The sequence below is a fragment of the Eschrichtius robustus genome, chromosome 12 (genome assembly GCF_028021215.1).
Source record: "Eschrichtius robustus isolate mEscRob2 chromosome 12, mEscRob2.pri, whole genome shotgun sequence".
In the NCBI taxonomy this organism is placed as follows: domain Eukaryota; kingdom Metazoa; phylum Chordata; class Mammalia; order Artiodactyla; family Eschrichtiidae; genus Eschrichtius; species Eschrichtius robustus.
In genome coordinates, this window is record NC_090835.1 from 35,380,370 (window position 1) to 35,404,174 (window position 23,805).

Consider the following 23,805-nt stretch of genomic DNA (forward strand, 5'->3'; position numbering starts at 1 on the left):
GCAGCACTGAAAAGGAGGCAGCAGCTTTTTACGGACCAATAAAGAAGGTTCTTAAGGACACGCTAGGTGTTAAAAGGAAAGGCAAAAAAAAATCACGTAGGATGAGCTACCATCTGTGCAAATTCATCTGTAGGTAGACAGGCAGGTAGGTATGTTTATTTACATCTGAGCGAATACACTGGGAGAATACCGAAGAATCTGCTTAATGGTGGTTGCCTCCGACAACGGGAAATTGGTGGCTGGGTGGGAGGGAGACTTGTCACTTTATATGCTTTTCTAACATTTGAATTTTGTGCCGTGCACACGTACTACAAAAACCACCACCAGCATGCAGGTTTCTCTGAAAGTACCAAAAAAAAAAAAATGACTCATCCACGGCCAAAAATTAAAACTGAGTTATATTATACTTTATTGCTATAGGCCAGGTCTAGAGCAGTGACAGTAATTCCATTCACTTCAAAATGTCCAAGTAGGAAAGAACCTTAGAGATCATTCCCTAGGCTCTCATTTTTCAGAAAATAGTGACTTTCCAAGGTCACAGAGCTGAGCACTGGAGGAGCCACCGTGGGACGTCCATGGCCGCTGCCCCTCCCGCCAGGCCTTCCGCCCTCTCCCGCAGGACTCGCTGCTGGCATCGCATGTGAAAAGCAACAAGGGCAGATGAGGGCAACAAGGGCGCTGCGTGGCTTGTGGGATCTTAGTTTCTCGACCAGGGATGGAACCCACGCCCCCTGCAGTGGAAGCACGGAGTCCTAACCACTGGACCGCCAGGGAAGTCCCAGGCAGATGGGTCTTTTAAATCTACCTGCCAGGCTCTAAGGAAGGGCTTCAGCTCACAACACACAAGGTGGGGGTGTGGGACGCCGCAGCGTACAGCCAGGTGGGCTGGAGAGGCTGGGCCTCTGAGCGCGGGGCCACCTGTGAACCTCTGACACCGCTGCTCCCTTCTCAGCCCGGTGCCCGCAAAGGCCCCCGCAGCAGAGACGTCCTCAGAGTCTGTGTGTCCCCATTACATCACACGAGGGAGGACAACACAGGGCCAGAAAGCTGTCACAACTCCTTAATCACCCTGATTCCTCTGACTATACACCAAGGCATCAGGGCTTTAGAAGTCACTTCTCTGCATAAATCCATTATAACCAGGATTACAAAACTTGCCTGCCGTCAAAAATTAGCAAACGACAAGAAGAGGATTTTAGAGCCTATGTCACAGGAACCTCAGAAACCTCACACAATCAAACACAAATTTTTGGTTGATTATTTCATAATACAACTAGTGGTCTCACAAAAATGTGAAATCACAGCACATAGATCTGGAGCGAGATGCAAAACAAATGACTTAAATGGCACAAAATTAATCAGAGTGTTATTAGGGCAGAGGTTACTAATACAATAACAATGGAGTGTTTTGTCTTATTGATTCGTGGACGGATGAGAAGGCAACCCCTAAGGTGCAGCCCAGGGAAAGGATGGCGGGGGACCCACCTGGAACACCGTTAGAAGCGCTTGAGGGAAATTATCAAAGGTGCTCCGCTTGGTTTGCGTTTCGTCAAAATTAAACTTGCCGCCGAACAGCTGCATCCCCAGCAAGGAAAAGATGATGATGAAGAGAAAAAGCAGAAGCAGCAGCGAAGCGATGGACTTCATGGAGTTTAACAAGGATGCCACCAAGTTGCTCAGGGAGGTCCAGTGCCTGCAAGTCAAGACAAGGGGGTGAGCCCAGAGCGCCACCTGGGATGGGGCAGAAGGTCCCCCAGGCGGGGACAGGGCTGACCACCACCCACGTTCAGAAAACACCTGCAGTGAGATGCGCATGTCCTCACCTGGTCACTTTGAAAATTCTCAAGAGCCGAACACAGCGAAACACAGAGATGCCCAGAGGAGACATGATTTCCAGTTCCACCAAGATCGTTTCAGTAATTCCTCCACACACCACGAAGCAATCAAACCGATTGAAAAGAGAGACGAAATATGCCTGGAGACCCAAGCTGTACATCTTTACAAGCATCTCGCAGGTGAACAGAGCCAAGAGGACTTTGTTAGCGATATCTAGAAAGACAAGGGGGCACATGTCCTTGGGATCTCATCATGGGAGCGGCTCTGACCTCTCCCTCCTCACCTCCCTCTCACCAGCCACTGCCAGAAGTGCCCCAAGAACCTCTGCCCTTGTCTTTGCTCTTGCCCCAATTACAGAAATGCGGCATGAACGCTTATGGTCTGCTTGTCTGTCGGGCTCTAGTCCTGCTTCTGGCTACTACCCAGACATGTGCCCCTTGGAGAAGTTCCTTGGTTTCTCTGGGCCTCAGTTTCACTGACTGTAAAATCGCGAGGGGCGTCTTACCACATAATCTCTGATACTTTCGAGCCCTGAAAGCCTACAATTCTGCATTTAGGCCATCATGTTGTTTTTGTTTGTTTGTTTTTTTCAATCAGAAACAGAAAAAAATCTGTCGGATCTTGCTTACAGCACCATGGTCTAAGAAGCAGTTGCCTATCAAGGTCACTTCAGAAAATGCCACCCAGCAGGCTGGAGAGTCAAACAGAAACAGATTTGACTTGATGTCAGGCAGGGCTTCACAATGGCTCGAAACTGTTGAACTCAGAATGGGATGAGCTCCCGTATCACCCTGCTGGGGCATTCAAGGTAGATGAACAGCCACCGCTTGCCAAGAAAACTACAGAGGAAAATAAAGCTTCCAGTGGAGACGGGGAGAAGGGATTATGAGGTCCCTTCCAGCTGCCTGATTCCTTGATCCCAGGTTGTCACAGGGTTAAGACAATGAGCTGCTCTGGAGTTATCAGCTTCAAGGTGCTTCACGTGCCACATAGCACAGACCGCACCCCCTCTCCAGGTGCGCCCTGTGCTTGGTTCTGCCGCCTTCCAAGCTACTGCTCACTGGAAATGGTCCTGGATGCTACCCTATGTCCATCAGAAAAGACTAGACTGCAGTCAGCCAGCCTCAGGGATCCCCTACTCGGAACAAAAAGAGAACGGCTTCTGCTTATACCTTGAATCTGTGTCAACCAGTCGGGCTGGTCGTAGTGCTCGGAGGAAATGGTTAAGGTGTTGAGAAACACCAGGACAATCACCAGCCAGTAAAACGTGACGGACTTCACGGCGGCCCTGCACCTCCTGCGACTGAAGCGGTTCCAGCGGCGCCAGCGGCGGCTGCAAGAGAAGCAAGCGTCACTCCCTGGATGACAGATGCAGCACCTCATCAACATCACTGAGGAGTAACTGCAATCTGGAGGTCCCAGCTGGGGTCAGGGTGCAGGGAGGAAAGATGAGAACAAATGGCATAGGAATGACCAGACCTCGTAAGACAAATTACTTTGGTTTTAAAATACAACTTTTGAAAGCACAGTCTTGACTTGATCATGCTATCAGTTTCCTTCCTATGGCTTTAGATAACCCCATAATCTGTCATATGCAGTCCTCAAACCAGTTAGGAAATCTAGATATTCACAGAATCATGAGTTCGTACACATATGCAGTTCATGTGCCCACCTTGAGGCACATGGATCTGTCCGAGCTCTCAGGGCAGAGAGACCAGCCTATCATACATATCTCTCGCAGCACCTCAATCATCATGCGGAATTTACCAGGCAGCGAAGTGCTCCCAAACCTGAGTTTTCCTTTTAGGGAAACTTTCAGTCCTTTCTTAAATCTGGAGGTTCCTCTGGAGCCGGAGAGAGCTGTCGACGTTGAGTACTCCTGAGTCATCAGGTGCCCTTTCTAACTAGGGATGCTCAAAATATACCTTCAGGAGAAAAGCTAATATTGAATCATGTTTCCATACAAATAGAATGAGCTGAGCCAAACAGACAAGTAGCATGTCCTCTACCAATTCGCAGTTGCAGTATGTAATTAGAGAAAGTATTCTTTCCCTTAGCCCGTCTCCCTATAGGAAACGTTCCCTGCCACAGGATGGCTTGGTGAAGGGGGTCCCAGGGAAGGGCCGGCCGAGTGGCAGTGTCAGCTCTGTCCAGGCTGTGCTCAGTGACGGGGGTGGTGGGCGCTTCCTCTAGGTGCTTGAGTCAGAAGAATCTCCAGGCTGTGTCCAGGGCTGCAGCCCTGGCCGACTCAGCTGCACCGATCTGCTAAGAACACTGTAACCCAGGGGCCAAAGAAAGAGTTGTGTCAGCTCTTTGGCAAGACCTGGAACAAGCAAGGTGCATTTGGTTACTGCTCTTGCTATGTGGTTTCTGATGGTAATGGCAGCTGGAAACATGATAACCAGCATAGAAGTCCACTGAGGACACTAAAAACTTTCCCCACAAGACTGGGTTTCTCCTGTGATGCATAACTCAGTACACATAAGCAAGGTGGCCTGGACAAGATCCAGCCTTGGTGGGTCTATTCATGCTGCAGTGACAAGTCACAGGTGTCTCCCAAACCTAGGGGACTGTCTCATCCCCGCAAACCCTGCACTAGGCACGTGGAGATGAAGGCATGGTCCATGGCCCCTGTCCTTGAATAGTATACCGGGCTGTGGCAGGTAATTATAAATCCACACCAAGTGTTACACCCAGGGTACTGGGTACAGGAGCAAAGAGAAGGGAGCTGCAAGGGATCTTTGGAAGAGTTGGGGAAGGCTTCTCCAAAAAGCTGAGGTCTGGGCTGGCTCTCAATAGCTGAGTAAGAGTTAGCCAGCAGCGAGAGGGCAGGGCACTCCACTCAGCTCCCCCAAAGAGACTTGGATGGGAAGAACCTGAGTGTGTGGTACATTTGATGGCTTGAAAGCAGTCCAGAGTAACAAAGTGCAGAGTCTGGGAAGGGTGTCAAAACATGAGACCATGTTTTGGTGAGCTGGGGGCCAAATTATGAAGGAATTTGCCCTCTGGCAACAGGAAGTCCATGAAAGGGGGCTTTTAATTTTTTTTTTTTGGCCGTGCCCCACAGCATGCGGGATCTTAGTTCCCTGACCAGGGATTGAACCCGTGTCCCCTGCATTGGGAGTGCGGAGTCTTAACCGCTGGACCACCAGGGAAGTCCCCTTTTTTTTAAGTCAGGTTTACTGAGATCTAATTTACATATGGTAAAATTTACTCTATTTAGTTCTACAGTTTGTAACCACAATCTAGATGTAGAATATTTCCATCACTCAATAAAGTTCCTTCATGGCACTTTGTAGTTAATCCACTCTGCTCACCTCAGCCCCAGAAACTACTGATTCGTTCTCTTTCTCTATTATTTTGCTTCATCCGGAATCCTATGAACAGAATCATACAATATATAGCTTTTTAAGACTGGCTTCCTTCACTTAGTAAAAATTAGTTTGTGATTCATTTGTGTTGTTGATCTCTCAGTAGTTTTTTCCTTTCTTGTTGCTGAGTTTTAGTCCATCATATGGATGAATTATAGTTTGTCTACCCTTTACCATCTGATGGACATTTGAGTTATTTACAGCTTTTGGCAATTTTAAATAAACATGTAAATGTTATATTTATAAATTATACATATATAATGCTTATGAATATAAACATTCATGAAAAAATTTTTCCTGTGTAGATACCTATCTTCATTTCTCTTATATAAATACCTTAGAAGTGGGATTGCTGGGTCATATGGTAAATATCTTTGCTTTATTATTTTTACCAAGACAGAGAAGTATGGTATTGAGAGATATCTATTTTCATAATCAATATGTGCCTAAATTATATTTAAATCATTTCACTCTGTACTATATTTTCAATAATTATAGAATGTGTTGTTCATCCACTTAAGGGTACATCTGTAGACATAACCTAAGACTGCAGAAGAATCTGAAAGATCCAAACACAGTATGCTTAGAAAATGCAGATTTTGCATCTAATGTATACTGCATTAATAAACGATGTGAAATGTTAAAAAAAAAATTACTGTTTGACTTTATAAGAAACTGCCAACTTGCTTTTAAAATGGCTATGTCATTTGACATGTAGCAATGCATAAGAATTTTCATTGATCTGCATCCTTGTCAAATGTGGGATTGCCAGATTTTTTAATTTGATCCATTCTATAGATGTGTCGTGGTATCTCACTGTGATTTTAATTCTCATTTTCCTAATGACCAATGGTCATTTCATGTGCTTATTTGCCATCTGTATCTCTTCTTTGGCTACTTGCCTATTAAAAATCTATTGTCTATTTTTTATTGGGTTGTTTTCTTATTACTGACATTATTCTTTATATATACTGGGTATTAGTCCTTTATCAATTATGTTTTGCAAATATTTTCTCTTCCAGTCTACAGCTGATCTTTTTCTTTCAAAGAGCAGTAGTTTTAATTTTGATGAAGTCCAATTTACCAGCTTTTCCTGTTACGGCCAGTGCTTTGGGTGTTGTACCCAAGAAACTTTTGCCTAACCCAGGGTCACTAAGGTTTTCTCCTATGTTTTCTTCTAGAATATTTACAGTTTTAAGTTTTACATGTAGTTCTACTCCATTTCAAGTTAAGTTTTGTATATAGTGGTAAAACACTGTTTCTAACTGAAAAATAATACTTATATGGAAAAGTATCAAACCATTGGTATACAGTTCAATGAGTTTTTACCAACTGACTGTGTAACCTGCACCCAGAACAAGAAAGAGAACATTACGAGCAACTCAGAAGACCTCTTGAACTTCCTTCCATGGAAAAGCTTTAAGCAGAGAAGTGACAGGAAGTACCTCTCTCAGAGAAAGGACTCTGGGAGGGGATGTAAAGGGTTGATTAGTAGGCACAATGTTGGTCATTGTTGCATCTTATTGGTCTGTCTGTTTTGGAGGGGGGGATCTTTGGCACCTACTACACTGCTCTCCAAGGCAGGTACTTACTGTTTACTGGGCAGATTGACCTTCTACACGAATGTTAGCGCCCACAGAGTGAAAAACCAAGCCTAGAGCAACTCTATGTAAAATTCATAAGTTTGAACATAAAAAACCCACACAGGCTTAAGAAAAAGTACAGAAAGAAGATACTGACCTGAGCTTGGATTTTGAGATGGCTTGACTGAAAGAAAGACAAAAAGAATATGATTCCTGTTAGGAAGTCTTGAGGATACGCTCCCCCCACATTTCAGCAGAGATATCATAAAAGCCATGCATGGAAGCCTGGACCAAGCACCCCCGGCTCCCGCAGCGGGCCAGCTGGGGTGAGCGCGGAGCAGGGGGCCAAGCGAGAGAAGACTCTTAGCTGCCTGAGCAGCCCTGGCACAGGTGGTGATGCCAGGGGTTCTTCTCCCCTCACCCAAATGCCTCACACTGCAGCCAGCAGGCCCTCCCCTGCCCACAGCTCAGCCTCACATCTCAACAGCAGCACATGCTGCTGCTGCTACAGCAAAAGGAGCCCTGGGCTCGGAGTCCTAGCTCTGCTCTTCCCTCACTGCGAGAGCTGGGCAAGCAGCGCACCTTCTTGAGCCTCAGTGTGCTCATCTGTAAAATGGCAAGACAAACCCATTCCCTGCCTACTTCATGCTACTGTAGGAGGGAAGAGCAAGAGAGAGGAGGCAAATTTACTTCATAAACTGTTGAGTTTCCTGCTCCTAACACATCATTTTTATGAACCTCTGCCAAGGAGATCAGATTCTCTTAAAAACGACACCTGTACTCAACAGACATAAGACCCACAGGACACCAGCAGAAAGCAAACAAAACCGCATGGGCCTCCCCCAAAAGCAGGCGATGCTCTGCACGCTGCACGCTGCTGGCGCACCCGCTGCTGCAGCCCAGCTCGTCTAGAAAAAAGCCAGTGGGTGTTAAAGTGATGGCATCCTCCACGGTTAGGAGAGGGTGATGCAGGGTTCCAGACAAAGTGCGTGAGCCGAGGAGGGCAGGATCTCGTTATCCAGCCACTATACATGAGGTCGGGAGACCCCGTGAGTGAAGGAAACTTAAATATGTAGCACATTCTATCAGCAATTCTGCCATACAAGCCCTTCAAAGCACTGACGCCAGCACCAGGCTCAGAGAATCGGGCCTTTTACCCCCACCGCCGACACCCAGAGGGCCCGGCCTTGGTGGCGCCTCTTCTTCTCCACCAGCACCTAGTGGACACAGGGGAATTGCCGGGTTACCTGGCTCAGCCCGCGGCAGGCTCCACCTCAGCGGGACAGACCGCTTTGAGGGAAGAGGCAGGTGAAATGCTGGGGGTCTGGGGGATCTGGGCTAGGGGGAGGACCAAGGGGTCCAGGGTGAGCCCGCCCGCCCCTCTTGCACCTGAGGCCATGGCTCCAGGGCTCCCCTGAAATCTGGGTGTCTTCTTCATATCTGCTTCTCTAAGAAGCCAGGAGGAGCCGAGAGTTCAGGGCACCCCCCCTCCCCCCTCCCCCCTCCCCCCCCACTCACCAGAGGCTCCCACAGCAGCCTTGGTTCTCGCCTTCCCCACTCACGTTCTCCGTGTTCACAGACTCCGTCTCACTGGTGGGCATGCTGGCTGTGGGGAGAAGAAACGCTTTAAATGGTGCCATGGATGCACTGTGCGCCCGGGGACGGGACAGATGTGATCTCTGCCTCCAGGCTGACCCTTGGGGAATCTGGCAAGAGGGCGAGGAGGGTGATGAAGGGTCCTCAGGGGCTTGACTGGCAAAAGGAAATGCCAAGAAGCCATGCGCCTCCACAGCGGGAAGCCCTCATTTCCGTGATCTGTGGAGGAAGCCCACAAAGTCCCCCGACAGGAAATGATCCTGTCCATCCAACTTCCCAAGAAAAGAAGCCTGGGGACCAAACTGATTCCTGCCGCTGTGCCTGGCGCCAGCTTATTCTTCCGATTTCCAGGTTTGCGCTGAGAGGCCATCAAAACATCTCAGTTACAGCTACATCTTTTCTTGTCCCAACAAGAAGTACTCTAGAAAATCTGTGAACAAACCTAATATTTCACAAATTCTTATTTTAAATATACTGAAGGAGAGGAGGTATTATAGAGGGAGGAGTGCATGAAGGTACCAAGTGTAAGATCTTTTTAAAAATTTAAGAATTTGACTCATTTTCCGTTAATCTATCTGATGTCCTTCTGCCCAGCTTGTGAAGCCAAGATGCAGACGGTGCTGACCAAAGGCACCGGCACTAGAGCACCAAGAAGTAGTCTTATGGGGAGAAGAAGGTTTTCTCCCAACCAGCGGCCAGAAGGCAAAGCTGCCTGTGGTCCCAGTGCTACCAGGGTCTCTGGGCACATCTCCCTCCCCCATAGCAGGATCCTGAGAAGAAGTGGAAGAAATGTTGAAATGCACCTGCTAGTGTCAGGAGGCCCTGGGACCCACCCAGAGACACCATCTGGCACACGGGTGTTCCTTCTCCTCCACTTGATTCAACCCTAGAAACATCACGGACGTGTGCTGGAGACCAGGCAGCAAAGGAGATGCGGGACGCAGAGAGGGAGTGGGCTCTGCACCTGCCCTGGAGGACCCGTGGGAGAGGCAGCCCCCTGGCTGGACTTCAATCTACTGTGACAAGAGCTACCGCAGGGGTCTGAGCAAGTGCAGTAACGACTCATTCTGCTCTGGGGTTAGGAGAGGTCGTCAAAGGTTGAAACACAGGAGAATCACCCAAACCCATGCACTTCTATTCCTTGATGCATAACTTTGAACTGCAATGACCTTATGGTTTTTATAGACCTAACGGTGCCAACAGGAAAGCCTTTCCCCCTGCAAGCTCTGCCCATATGTTTCCTCTTAGGAAGGACGCCTTGGTTTCAGCTGTAAAACCCGGCAGTGGTGCCGGGAGTGCTGTGGGGCGGAGTCTGAGACCAGCTCAGGCACACAGTGCGAAGGCGTGGGACCAGCGAGCTCTGTCTGTGCAGTGCACGCCTGCGGACCCTGCTCAGGGGAGAGACAGGGTGTGAATGACAAGGATGGATGCAGACCTGACTCGAAGGGCCCAGAGAGCTGAGAAACATCTTTTCTGAGGCACCAAAGAAGATCCCTTCCCTTCTGTGAGCACCCAGGGAACTGAGCCTGCTTGCGAGGGGTGGGGCTCAATAGCCACCTCCAGGCACATTTAGGCAAAGGTTTCAAAAGTGAAGACAAAATGATCATTACAGACCCATATAATAATACAGCTGGTATTCTCACAGAATAACCTTTTTCTTCCTTAGTTAAGTCAAAACAAACCAGCTACAAACTTTGATTCACTCTTTCACCATTCCATGCAAAAAAACAGACAAAAACACCACCCACCCGCAAAAAAAAAAAAAAAAAAAAAGCCCACAATCCAATCACAGGAAAACCTTTAACAAAAAGCTCCATCACGAGATAGAAACACACATACACAGGAGGCTGCTCATGCAATTCACTTCTCCATGACTGTTCCATGCTCTGACTTCAGCAGAAAGACTGAAAAATCATAAGAGTCAGCCAAGTTCATTGTTAGAGGTTCCTCCTATAGGGTCACCCTTATCTTCAGGAACAGCACAAAGAAAATCACAGTGGGAGACCCTTACAAATATGAGCATGAGTCGTCTTTGTGGAATGTTTTTCTTGGTGCTTAGTGCCACCACTAAGGGGACAGAAGTTGAGAGCAGCATGGGGCGGGGGTGGGGTGGGTGGGTGAGGGTCCTCGGCCTCAGTTAGGTCCTGGCTCTGCCCTGGGCAGTCCCACCTCTCTTCAGGCTTCAGTGTCCTGCCTGTAAAGTGGGGACACTATCTCTAGACTCCTGAGGGTCACTTCCATCTCTAACAGTTTACTACTTCACGGTTCTAATATTAACAACTATTAATCATAGTGTAACTTCAGTCACTATTTCCGAAAGAGCAAACTTCTTCTGAATGGGCTAAAGCTTTGTGGCTTTTTACTCTCTGGGGCCATGTCCCATGATGACATCAACAGAGTTGCTGCATTTCATTCCTAAAGCTTGTTTTTCAAATGATCTGATCCAAACAGATAAATTACACCACCCTGCCTATGGGAAGGGGGGCAGGGGGGATGGACATCATTTTGCATTTCTGGCTCTATGCCAACTACTAGTGAATGAAATGTACAAGCTGCTCCCTGGACTAGGGTGGGGGTGGGGAGATAAGAGATAAAACTGAACTCCCCAAGCAGAAACTGAGGCTGCACTGGTGGAGAGAATCCCCCTGCTCGCCAAGTGGGCTCCATCCTTCAGGTGGGATGGGACAGTGGTTAAAGCGGGCTCTCAGGTTGGCCAGATCTAAGTTTAACCCCACACTTGGGACCGAACATCTCCAAGGCTTCATTTTCTCATCTGTAATCTGGGGAGTACTTAACCTCATAGGGCTGTTGGCAGAACTGTAAGAGATGAGATACAGAGTGGGTCTGCAGTGTCGGGCCATCAGTGAGGCCCATATATGACGAATCCATCATCTCAGAAAAGCTTTCCTGGAGCTCCCTGGAAGCAAGGCGACACTCTCTAGATGGTCCAAATCCAGTGTCACTTCGCCCTGCCCACTTCTACTACTGCACAGAGGACTGTCTTTTGAACAGTCTTCCGTACTTCTGAACCAGCCTCGGCCAACACCCCTGGTTTGTATCTTTTCTGTCTTAAACTGAGTTATTTCTAATTTAGCCTCTTGTATGGAAAGCAACTTTTCTGGCATCACTGTTTGACACCTACAGAGCCATAGGTCCCTAATAAATAAATCTGTTCCAGAATCATGTCCCTAGGGCTCAGGAGGAGGGGGAGAAGGGGCAGGTGAAGGAAGAGAGCAGTGACCACGCTAGAACGTGGTGACCTCATTTGGTCCCAGAAATGGATCTGGATCCAGTCCCTCCCCCAAAGCCGAGGAGCCAGGCTCTGGCCGGGGCCCTGGCACCCTTCCCGTCCACTCCAGCCTCTCCCTGCGGCCAAAGGAGTGTTTCCTTTTCCAGACGTGTAGAAGACACAGGGCCCAGTGGGCATAACCAAGGAGCTTGTTTGTACATTAAAACATTTCACCCTTCACTTGCACCACGCATTCATTTTTTTAATGTTCATAAATTGATATGGATTTCACTTCACTTAGCCCCAATAGGATCCCATCTACGTCTTAAAAAATCAAGACAGGAGAATCACAGACTGTTAGAACTGGAAGGGGCTTCTGAGATGACATGAACAAACGCTGTGATTTCACAGATGAGAGAACTGACCCACTTGCCTTGGGACACGCAGCTCAGACGTGTGAGGAGAAAGCTCTCCTGAGTCCCTGCCACTGTGCCACACCACCCGTGCGGCTTCGGTACATCCTTAAATATACTGGTGTAGGTTTCAGTATTGGTACATGTTGGTATGTGTATGGGTATATACTTAAAACTCCATACATCAAAAAGTTCCAAAAACCAAGCAAGCGTGTTACCCACCAGCCTTGGTGTCTGGTCCTAATTAGCCAGACCACTTCCAGGAGATCAGCCCAGCAAATGTGGGGAGTACAAAAATCCAGGTGGGACAGGGAATACTGGGACTTCATAAAAATGCAAACAGAAAGAATTATAAAAACCCAAGTAAGTAAACCCAAGGACAAATTATCAGAACATGTGCCCTTCTCCCTAACCGGCTGCTGCAGCATCAGAACTGCCCCATTCAGGGTGACCTCTCTGTCCCCTTGAGCAGGGATTCAGCATTCACTGCTGACCAGTGGCTAGGCCTAATTAGGGCTGCAACAGAGAGACCCCCTCAGACCTACAGGCACCAGACCCTCCTGCAGAAGCCGGGGCCATCTGCATGCAGAGAGGCTATTAGTCCTTTTCCTTTACACGTCGTTTCAGGAAACTTTAGAGCTTTGTTGAGGAAGTTTTCATTTTTAAAATATGAATTTGAAAACACTTTTCAATGACTCCAGCTGAAACCAGGCACTAGAGCAAGCCTGTCGCCTGTGCCAGGATGCTGACTTGCCCTGCAATCTGCCTGCGGAAAATCTGGGGTAGCTCAGGGCCTATGCTTTGCAGTCGATTCCAGGCACTGGGATCTCTGGGGAGAGCTCCAAGGCAGACCCTCAGGCTTCGAGTGTGTGCGCGCTGAGAAGGGGCCCAGAGTCGCTGCTGTCGGCGAGGGGATGGTGCCAGCCAGCCAGGAGCCCAGCACACCCTGGACTGCAAGTGAGAGTCGCCAGGGCCACCCAGGCAGCCTGGGCTCGGCCCCCGCTCGGAGCACTCTCTGTGGATAGCGGGTCACACTATTTCTCTTTAGGATCTAACTGTAGGGCCTGGACGCCATCGTGGGTAATGCCACACAAAATAAGCCAGGGAAACACGCTGTTTCTCAGGCTAGCACAACATCATCTTCACCAACGCGTAAACATTCCTCTATCTACCTTCTCTCTGAAGGACGACGTAATTCTCAACTATATCTGCCTGGCTTGTGAATTCAGAGGGAAATCAACACACAAATACACGCACGCACACGTGCATGGGTACGCACGCCCGGGGGGTCTGAATGAGTCTCTGTGTGGGTCCAAATAGGCAGCCCCCAAATTATGTTCACCACTAACAGGCACAGCAAAATCTCAGACTAACTTCCTTCAGTGATGGAGGCTACTGAGCCCAAAGCCTCTAGGACAGATGTCAGAGCAGCTTGGTCTCTGTCATCGGTGGTACGGGGACAAGTCCCCTTTCCTCCCGGGGCTTAGTTACCGAATCTATAAATGAGCTGTTTGGCAGTTGCAACCTCTAAGACCAATTTACCTCTGACCTGACAGAACTGCTGTAAAGAGGAAACACCCAGGCTGTCTGATTTTACTGCCAGCATCAAGGGGGTTCCCTTCGCATGCCCCCACAGCTCGGCAAGGGGAGCAAGACACGAGCAGCACTGGGAAGCTGCTGCCCACCCCTCAGGAGGGTGGCCAGGAGGCCAGCAGCTGGCCCATGAGAACCGGGTCCAAGTCGCGTCCTGGCAGAGCACCCTGGAGAGTGGAGCGGCACAGGAAGGAGAGGCCTCTGCCAGCCGCGGGGCCAGGGACCACGGGGACCCTTGCCAAGTGAGCCTGGAGCTCGCCAGCCTCCTCCTGGGACAGCCTCGCTCACAGATGTCCTGGGCCTCTAGGACCCTCGCTCCCCTGTTCTCCACGGGACAGGCTTCCTTGCACTCTCACAGCTCTCTTCTAGCACTTCCCTCCACGCCCCAGCAGCCTAAAGCTTCTCACTCGTTCCTTTCAAAGGCAGGGGGGCTGGTGAGGTTAGACAGCTGAGCAGTGGCAGGACCATGGCTGCCTTCCTTGGGGACAGGGGCTCCGAAGCCAAGATCTCGTGTTTTTATCTTATTTTCATGACAAGCACGAGCAGGGCCACGACATCCCCTGGAGGAATTTGCCTGTGCTTGCTAGTGGTGACACGCTCAGCCGTCACAGGGTAACGGACTCTCGTTGCTGTAAAGAAGCCAGACTCGTGTTGGAGAATTTGGGTCAAGGCCAGACCAAGGTTTCTGTGTCTAAAGCAAGAATCATGCCCCGATAGTAACTATTTCTGTATGACCAGTGACATGGGGAGCACAGCATCCCGACAAGGGCCCCAACCCCACTAGCACCACCAGTGACGTCAGGGGCCTTCTTTAGGGTTCCTAGGTAGCTCAGCCAATAAAAGACCCCCCGACCCCAACAAAATACAGAAAGTTTCCTGAAAACATTAGGCTGCTTCCTCTTCCTGCAGATCTCAAGGCTCACCCAGAAGCCTCAAGAATCCTTGAAAAGCCACGAGGCGCAAGCCCCCGCTGAGGAGGGTGGGCACCTATGTGCCCAAGGAGGGGTCTCTGCTCCCCTAGGACGGGAACCACTCATCTGCTCGTGACAACCCCCTGGAGCTGTAGGCGCCAGGCTTTGAAAACTTATTTCTCACGGCCATCACAGTATTTCCTGCTTAGCTGAAGCCCATTTCTCCTGCAGAGGCCTTCAGAGCTGCACCAAGCTTCTTCGCAAACCTCTGCAGGCACTAAAGCTGCGGGAGTCAGCTCTGTCTCTGCCCCCAGACCTGCTCCCTATCTCAGGCAAGTTCCTCCTCTCGGGGCCACCACATGCTCTCAGAGTGACGAAGGGCTCATATCTCATACTCAGTGTCCCTTTCCACTTTTGGGCCTTCTGAAGAGAGTAGGAATCTAATACAACCTTCTTTCGGACCATCCAGGACTTGCTCAAGTCCAGTTCCCATCACCGCTGCGCTCGGCATTCCCACGAATGGCTGAGACCACTCTTCAGCAAACGGGGCAACGTGAACCCTCTGCTCTCCTGGCGGCTGGCTTTGTGTCCCTAAGTCTGAATCTTCTCACGCAGACTCCTCCAAAGTCGTCTGGCCAGGGCCGACCTCGGTGACACTAACCAGGTGTGCACAGGCAAAGCCCTGTGCTGCTGTGGGACCACAGGGGTGGCTCGGGCAGGCAGGGCAGGACACCAGTTGTTTGCATAGCTGCCCTGCATGGGGATGGTCCTGACGCCAACCCCAGGGCTTCTGATGAGGGACCATGTTAAGCATTAGTCTAGAGCACAGATTGATACTCAACTGTTTCCCACATAAGCCCTTTCCCCATTCCCACTTGTAAAGGCAAGGGCCCCCAGACTGTAGCATCCTAGAAGTCTGCTTTTAACTTCATTCTCGAAACTGACACTACTAGCTTTAGCCTGGTCCTGGGCAAACCAGCCAGAGATTGGAAGACCCAGAGGCCATGTGAAACATGTAACCTGGAAAAGAAAAAAATCAATCAAATAACATCATTGGAATTTCCAAACAGTTTAGATTAAAAAGCATCATTTGGGGGAAAGTGTTTAAAAAGTCTGTCTTCCAGTCTAAGAATATTCGTGCGGAATTAAATAAATTTTCTGAGTTGGTTCAGCTGCTTCTTTAAAAGGTACAGTTCAAACAGAGGAAACTGCAATGCTATGTTGGCTAAGACACACATCTGGGGGAAAGACAAGAGGAAAACAACACGGCCAAGTTTCAGAGAAATCAAATGAAAACACAGGCATCTTACAAACATAGCACACAGCACATGCACCTCACACCATGCCCATGTGTAAGGAAAAGGCGTCAGAAGTCTGGGGAGAAGAGTCTCCCAAAGAGAAAGTTCAATCTCAGCAGTTTACCGTGATCTTTAGCCCTGTGTTGGCGAAAGCAGCAAAACCTCCTTTTCTTCTTATCCTCTTTTAGTAAGTCGGCCACTGTGACCCCTTGGGTGGAACACAGGCAATTCCATTATGCTTCAGTAGAGGGCAGCAACAGCAACGTCAGCAGGCCCGAGGACGCCAGAGGTGGCCCCATCCACGGGCTCTGATACACAAACCCCGAAACTACCCTCCTTGCACGGAGAAACCTACAGTTCGGGATCTGACGGGGACAGCGGACGTGCACCTTCTGTAGCTAGTATACATAACGCCGGTCTTCGAAAACCTGTCCTAAATAAACAACCAACTAACCCACTCTGGACAAAGGTTTCCAAGGTCTGGCTTCCCCTGTAGGAAGGGCGTCAGGGAGAGGGCACTTCAGCAGGAGTCTTGGGTACTGACCGGCTCTGTGAGTCTAGCCAGCATCGCTATATGAGGCAGGACACTCAGGGTTCAAGTGGTGGCCTCTGGACCTGGACAGACCAGGTCTAATCCCAGCCCTGCCACTTACTGGCTGAATGACTGTGGACGTGGTACCTGATGGTGTTAAACCTTAGTTTCTTCACTTGTAAGATGTTAATAACAGTTGGACCTGTACTTCACAGAGTTGTTCTAAGAGGTGAATTGTAAATATGGTGAAATATAGTGATACAAGCATTGGCGAGGCGTAGTCAACCATGACAACTCCCCTGTGGCCACTGGGTTACAAGAAAGTGATTCTAGGGTCTCCAGCCTCATCCAGCTCTGTGATACGATGGCCACTCTGGAGTAGAGGCCACACGCCCCTGGGCAGTGCAAGGGCAGCGGAAGGAATGGCGGGTGGGCAAGGGCATGGGGGAAACTTGCACACACGACTGGTGGGAAGGGGAAGTGGTGCCACTCGGCATAACACATACATTTCTGACGTGGGCCTCCTCTGGGACCCAGCAAAACCCTTCCTGGTAATCGCTCCCATGGGACGAAGGGCACGGGTGGTCACACAACTGCTGCATTTGGGGGGATGAGTGGCGGCAAACATGCAGACTGTGGCAAAAGCTTGGCTGGAATCCCAGCTCTGCCACTTAGCAGGCATGCGGCCCTGAGAGGCTGCTTACTCCCTTGTGCTTCGTCTTCCCCCTCTGTCAAGTTCTGGTCTCGGAGCTGTGTGAGGAATAACAGACTCACGTACCCACTGCCTTTACAACAGTGTCTGGCACAAAGGAAGCATGTGATGGAGATTATCTGGTGCTATTTCATTCAACAAGTAACCACTGCGAGCTTGTACGTGTGACAAAGACTGTGCCAGGGGCCAGTCACCCCGTGCAGAACAGAAGCAGACCCCATTCCTGCCCCCACGGAGCTCCCAGTCTCGTGGCAGAGGAAGAGAGCTACCAGACAATCACAAACAAGCGTAAAACTGCAACTCTGACAACTGCTGTAGACTCCATGTGCTCTATAGACTACCCAGTCCATTGCGGCAGATTTAAACTGGCCACTTATTGAAAAGAGCCAAAATGTTGTTTACAAAAACACAGAAAGATGTCTACGGCACACGGTTCAGTGAAAAAAGGCAAGTTACAGGACCATCTGTGCTGGGCGATCTAACGGTTGGGACCAGTGAGCGTGCTGTGTGTGCAAATGCAGGTTCTCATGTGCACAGGTGAGGCCGGAAAGAACAGGCCCCCATTGCCACACCTGCTTCCCTCTAAGAAGAGGGATGAGAGAATGGTCTTATTTTCTAAACTTTGATACTGTATGAATTCCTTACAGTGGGCAAATATTGCTTACGTAATCCAAGTATATTAAAAACAAACACCACCCTGAGTCGGGACTCCACAAACCTGGCTGGAGTGCCCGTGGGGCAACCATCCCCAAGTCCATCTCCCACCAGCTCCCGTGAGGCCAGCCCCAGGCAGACGACGGCTCCCAGTACCACCCAGGGGAGGGGGTGTCTCCCGTAACTCCAGCACTGGGCCCTCTCCAGAGAGGGCAGTTGTCCTGGGTGCATGTTTACCATATGCAGCTCTAACTGCTGCTGTTTGCTTTACAGCTTCTACTTGAATGTTTTCCATGTTGAACTTACACCCTGAGGTGGTTTAACTGTGATGAGAGCAGTTTCATAAATCAAAATTTGAAGACACAACCTTTTACACAGGACCAACAAATTCCCATGCCTTGTGCTTGCAAACAGCTATGCCATCTCTGGTTTTCTGCCCACCCCCGCAAATCAAACATTGTAAAAGGCATCAAGGTGGCATGTGCAGAAGGGAGGTGCCAGCTATGACAACCTTGTACACTGAGGGGGCAGCTTCCCAGTGCAAGGCGGGCAGGAACAATGCTCACAGCCTCCAGGACAGCTGATCTGATGAAGAGAAGACAGAGGCCCTCCCCAGCGGTCAGAGTTGGAGTTTCAGGTATCCTCCCCTCTCTTTCTTTGGGCATCAAATACTCCCACTTACAGGGATTACTGACCATTCATAGTTCCCACAGTAAAATGCCTTGCCTTTCTGGCCAGAATTTTAGAATGAGCTTCCTTGAAAAGGATTTCATTGTTTTTAATGCTATTTTTTTAAAAAACTAATCGCTGACAATGAGAAGAGTTTAAAATAGAATTTTAGGCTTTCAGATTTTAATGGCCCCAGCAAAACTCCATTGTTAACTCAGAAACAGCTGCATACGTCTGAAAAAATCACTTTGAGATTTGGCAGAGTTTCTTAAGAAACTTGAAGCTCAGCACAAAGTTAAATAAATTATCCTTGAAAATTTCCCAAATGCTTAGGACTAACTTCCAAGGGAAGCTTGTCCATTCAGTTAATTGTGTAACACCAGCTTTCTATCAGGAAATTTAGGGAAATGGTGTTGTACATAATCTGTGGACGCACAAAGCCAGAGCTACCTGTCACCGTAGCTACCAGATAGGCATAAAGGAAGGAATGTCTCTCCTTCTGTCTTCTTCCAAGTGTGATATTCAGCGTGCTGGCATTCAGGAGTCCCCAACCCTGGTGTCGCACTGGAACCTCCAGGGAGCCATGCGTGGGTGCCATCACAGACCAGTGAATCAGCGTGGGGTGGGGCACGGCACCAGGATGCATCCTCACTCCCCAGGTGACCGTCACGTATTGGGTTGGCCAAAAAGTGCCTTTGGTTTTTAAGTAAAAATAAAAGACACATTTTTCTTTTTCACCAAGAACTTTATTGAACAATGTATTCAGCCTTTTGTTCCACTACCTTCTGCCATTTTTCAGGCAACTTCGTAATTCCACCTTCCCAAAACTTTTTATCTTTTTGAGCAAAGAACTGTTCCAGGTGCCTTTTAACAGTCTTCCAGGGAATTGAAATTTTTTCCATTAAGAGAATTTTGTAAAGACCTAAATGAACGGAAATCCGAAGGTGCAATGTCTGCTGAATACAGTGGGTGAATCAGAACTTCCCAGCCAAGCTGTAACAGTTTTTGCCTGGTCATCAAAGAAACATGCGGTCTTGCATTATCCTGATGGAAGATTATGCGTTTTCTGTTGATTAATTCTGGATGCTTTTCATCAAGTGCTGCTTTCTTTTCAGTTGGTCTAATTCGGAGCAGTACTTGTTGGAATTAACCGTTTGGTTTTCCAGAAGAGGCTCATAACAGAGGACTCCCTTCCAATCCCACCATGTACACAACATCACCTTCTTTGGATGAAGACCAGCCTTTGGTTGGTTGGTGGTGGTTCATTTAGCTTGCCCCACGATCTCTTCCGTTCCACATTATTGTACAGTATCCACTTTTCATCGCCGGTCACAATTTGTTTAAAAACAGAATGCTTTCATTACGTTTAAGTAGAGAATGGCATGTGGAAATACGGTCAAGAAGGTTTTTTTCGCTTAACTTATGTGGAACCCAAACATCAGAGCAATTAACATAACCAAGCTGGTGCAAATGATTTTCAATGTTTGATTTGGATATTTTGAGTATGTTGGCTATCTCCCGGGTGGTATAACGTTGATCGTTCTCAATTAATGTCTCGATTTGATCGCTGTCAACTTCAACTGGTCTACCTGACCGAGGAGCATCGTCCACTAGGAAATCTCCATCGTGAAACTTCACAAACCACTTTCGACACATTCGATCGGCCACAGCACCTTCTCCATACACTGCACAAATCTTTTTTTTGCATTTCGGTTGCATTTTTACCTTTCTTGAAATAATAAAGCATAATACGTCGAAAATGTTGCTTTTTTCTTCCATCTTCAATATTAAAATGGCTACACAAAAATTCACCAATTTTGATGTCTTTTTTTAAATGCACACTGATATGACAGCTGTCACATACAATCTAACAAAATTGTTTTGAATGAAGTTGAAGACAACTAAGTGCTACCAGAGCGATCTTACAGAAAAAACCGAAAGAACCTTTTGGCCAACCCAATACAGCCAGAGTTGGGTACTGCAGATGCAGAGAGTGACATTTAGTGGATCAGAGAGAAAAGATAATGTGAGTGCATCTCCAAGCACCTGATTTGACATCTGTTCTCTGACACCAAGCATCACCACACTAGAAATGGACTTCAAGGGCCAGAAGGCTGTGCTACCACATCTCGAAAGTGACCGAGTCGACAGATTTGTTTTCCATCAATACTTGAGAACCTTATAGTTCTTCAACACGAAAGTACAGGCATGATCCTAAAAGGGGTCCTCACCCTGAGGTTGAGTAGAGATCTAGTAATTCTCCAAAAAGAATTCTGTTTAGGTCAAGTTTTCTTGGAGTTTAATGACAACAGCAGCAGCAAGTACTGTGACAGCTATGACGACTCTCACCGGTTATCGAACATTTAAGCCTCATGACAACTCTGTGGGCAAATAGTTTTTGCCCCTTCCTGCAGGCAAGGAAACTGGGGCTCAGAGATGTTGGGTGATGTGCCTAATACTCCAGTCCAAATTCCAAGTCACCAAACTCAACTGCAGCCAACTCCAGAGAAGGGACATCAACATGCCCCCTGGCCCCGCCCCTGCCTTCGTTGGGCTTATGACACCTGCTGTTATTAATGGCTTCCAAGAGTCCCCCTCATCTAGGCTGAGTCTCAGCCATCAGGGAGGCTTCTTCTCACACTGTCACTTAATTCCTCCATGTCTGGGAGGAAACTGTCCCAGTGCATCCATGACCCAACTGGAAAGGACAGTCGATGGAGTCAGCATCCTGAGGCAGTGTGGACACAGTCGGGAGCCCGAGGGAGTGCCCCACCCGTTTTCCAGAGAGAATGCAGGGCAGGGCTGGGGTCGGGGTGAGTCTCACACACTCGGGGAGGACAGTGGCAATGCCCACACTTCACTGCCTGCCAACAGGTGACAGAGACCAGACCTGGTGTGTGCAGCTGGTAAGTCAGCCACTGTTCGCTGGTGAGGAGGACCACGTGGGCCGGGGTGAACCATTCTCCCCTGTGTTTCTGGCTGTGGCAAGGAGGAAACGGTTGGCAGCCACGGGAGGCCCCAGGGAAACGCTGACAGCACTGCTCCTCCAGGAGGTCTGGGCTGCGGGGAATGTGCTCCTGGGGAGGAGGCTTGGGGTCTCTTCTCAAATCAGTTAAAACTCAACATGGTTCCCACAGCCTGGGATTTACATCTTCATTTCCAACCATCATCCGTCAAGGCTCTGGGACTCTGACGACTAGGGGAATACTGTAAGCCTCGCTCCACAGGACACCCCAGCACCTGGCAAAGGAGCCACTGAAAAGCCAGGGGGCACTGGAAGGAGGTGCCATTCTGGACCAAGCACCAAGCTGGTCCTGCATGTTCACTTGTACATCACTGCGCAGAGCAGAAGCCACGATGCTGACGTCCCGGAGACACGGCGCAGCTTTCTGGGCACTGGAGCACCGGTCGCACAGTGAATTCTGAGGCTCTGCAACTTTTAAGGGGGCTTTATTTCCTTCCTTGATTACTCTACTAAGTAATGCACTTAAGGGTTTTGAACATGTGTACCTCTGCACCTTGTTTATGCCATTTCCTCAGCCTGAAAAGCACTCCCCCGCCAACCTTCCACAGCCAAAGGCTGCTCATCCCTCAGAGCGCAGCAGGGACACGGCCTCTCCGCGGGGCCTTCCCTGCTTCCCCCACAGCCCGCACCCCCGTGCCCTTCTGGGCTCCCACAGTGGACAGCAGGCCCTGGGTTAAGATGCCAGTTTCTCCACTCTGTCTCACACTAAGGTACCACGGCAAGGTCTCCAAAGGCAGAGGCACTGATTTTGCCATTAGACGTTCCCTTACAGGCAGTGGCAGGACACAGGAAATGGGCTAGGACACAAGAGTGGACCCTCAGGACGACTGGGAGACAATGGCTCAAGTCCAGCAAAAATCCCGACTCCTCAAATCACGGGCCATAGAAACAGTTCTAGCACAACTGATGTTGGCTCCGCTAAGGTAGACAGCTGTCTGTTTCTAGAGGTGGAGCAATGAGGAGACGAAAGGACATCCACCTACAAATGAGGGCCCTGCTCAGCCCCTACAGGACACACCTACGCTGGCAGAGCAAGGTGCTCTGCTCCAGAGAAAGGACAGGACCTTTGCCCGTTTACACATAACAGGTGACGGGCTGGGCTTAGGAGAGCAGGGCAGGGGGCTGGTGGTCCTCTGCGGGGCAGCGTCAACACCGCAGCTTGGGAACGAAGAGGGAAAGAGGGGGGCAGGCAGCCCTGAGCTGCAGGCTTGTGCTGGCCATGCTGCAGGGGCAGAAGCTCTGCGAAGGCCATGGGATTCTGGTGCGAACGCCCCAGGCAGAGCTGTGCCGAAGACACGCAGACACTCCTTACACCTCATCACAAAGTGGGCACGTAACGGGTGTGGAACTCACATGAACGTCCACTTAGAAACTCTCATCCCATAGTCGACAAACCTAGTCTAGAGATCTCCCCAGTTCCCTCGGCCTCAGGGGGCGACCCCCAGGCTTTCCTTGAGGAGGCAGTCGTGCAGCCTGGGAAGCAGGGGGCCTGCATGCACCGGCCTCTCCCCACCATTAGCATACAGGACTGAGTCAAGTGCGCAACCCTGATGACAGGAAATACTCTCCACGGAAGCACAGACTCACAGAGTCCCAGGCTTGGAGAATCGCGAAGGCGGTCTTGGTCAAGAATCCCCTCCACCCTGGGTCTCAGCCTCAGCTTCCACTCGGCCATCCTCCCTGCTTCGTCCCACCCTCACCTGCACACCCTCGGGCCTCCAGCTGAAGGAAGAGCCCATCACAGCCCCCCCGAGCCTTTGTCTGCCCACCTCCACGTCCTTCTCACACCACTGCCTCAATTCAGATTGCTTTTCCTGACATATCTCAGGTCCATTTGTCCTTCAAGGCCCAGGTCCCGCGAGCCCACAGCTATGCCCTAGACCCCTAGGCCATCCCTTCCTCCTCTGGGCACACTGCCTGCCTCCTCGCCCGGCCCACATCTCCGTCTCCTCGTGCCGCATTCACCTGTGTGCGGGCCCGCCCTCCCCAGAAGGAGCAAATCACGTCCCCCCACCCATCATGAGTCCGCCCAGCATCCCGCACCCAGCCTTGTTGAACGAAGGGCTGACTGCATGAAGTTGGAGGGGCTCCGCTCCGGGGGGTGGGGGGGCCTACCCAGCCATCTTCCACGGGGCGGGGCCTAACCTGCGTCCCCAGGCCTCTCAATGGACCAGCGCCCTCGGTCTTTACTATCAACTAGTCTAGATTTGAAACACATCACAAACACCTTAGTCAACTCCACTGCCGAACTTCAATTTCCACTTTTACCTGAGGCACAGATGGCCTCAGGAAGAGTAAGAGCAAGAAAAGCATATGATGAAAGAGATGCTTCAGTTGACAATGACAATGAATTCCAGGGGTGGACCGAGCAATGCCTGGTGTC

The 23,805-nt window shown here is 49.7% G+C and overlaps 1 protein-coding gene across 3 annotated transcripts in view; it reads right to left on the reverse strand.

Annotated features, from left to right (window-relative positions):
- Window positions 1-23,805, reverse strand: part of CACNA1D (calcium voltage-gated channel subunit alpha1 D) — a 316,448-nt gene that overhangs the window by 79,547 nt on the left and 213,096 nt on the right. For 2 of the 3 annotated variants that reach the window (XM_068557864.1, XM_068557863.1), the window contains exons 10-14: window positions 8,309-8,396; window positions 6,948-6,974; window positions 3,009-3,169; window positions 1,824-2,049; window positions 1,486-1,693 (exon numbers count right to left, since the gene is read on the reverse strand). In XM_068557864.1, coding sequence (XP_068413965.1) covers window positions 1,486-1,693; window positions 1,824-2,049; window positions 3,009-3,169; window positions 6,948-6,974; window positions 8,309-8,396 — 710 coding nt within the window. Of the gene's footprint in view, window positions 1-1,485; window positions 1,694-1,823; window positions 2,050-3,008; window positions 3,170-6,947; window positions 6,975-7,947; window positions 8,008-8,308; window positions 8,397-23,805 lie in introns of all 3 variants that reach the window. The other variant, XM_068557862.1, reaches the window with a different exon arrangement.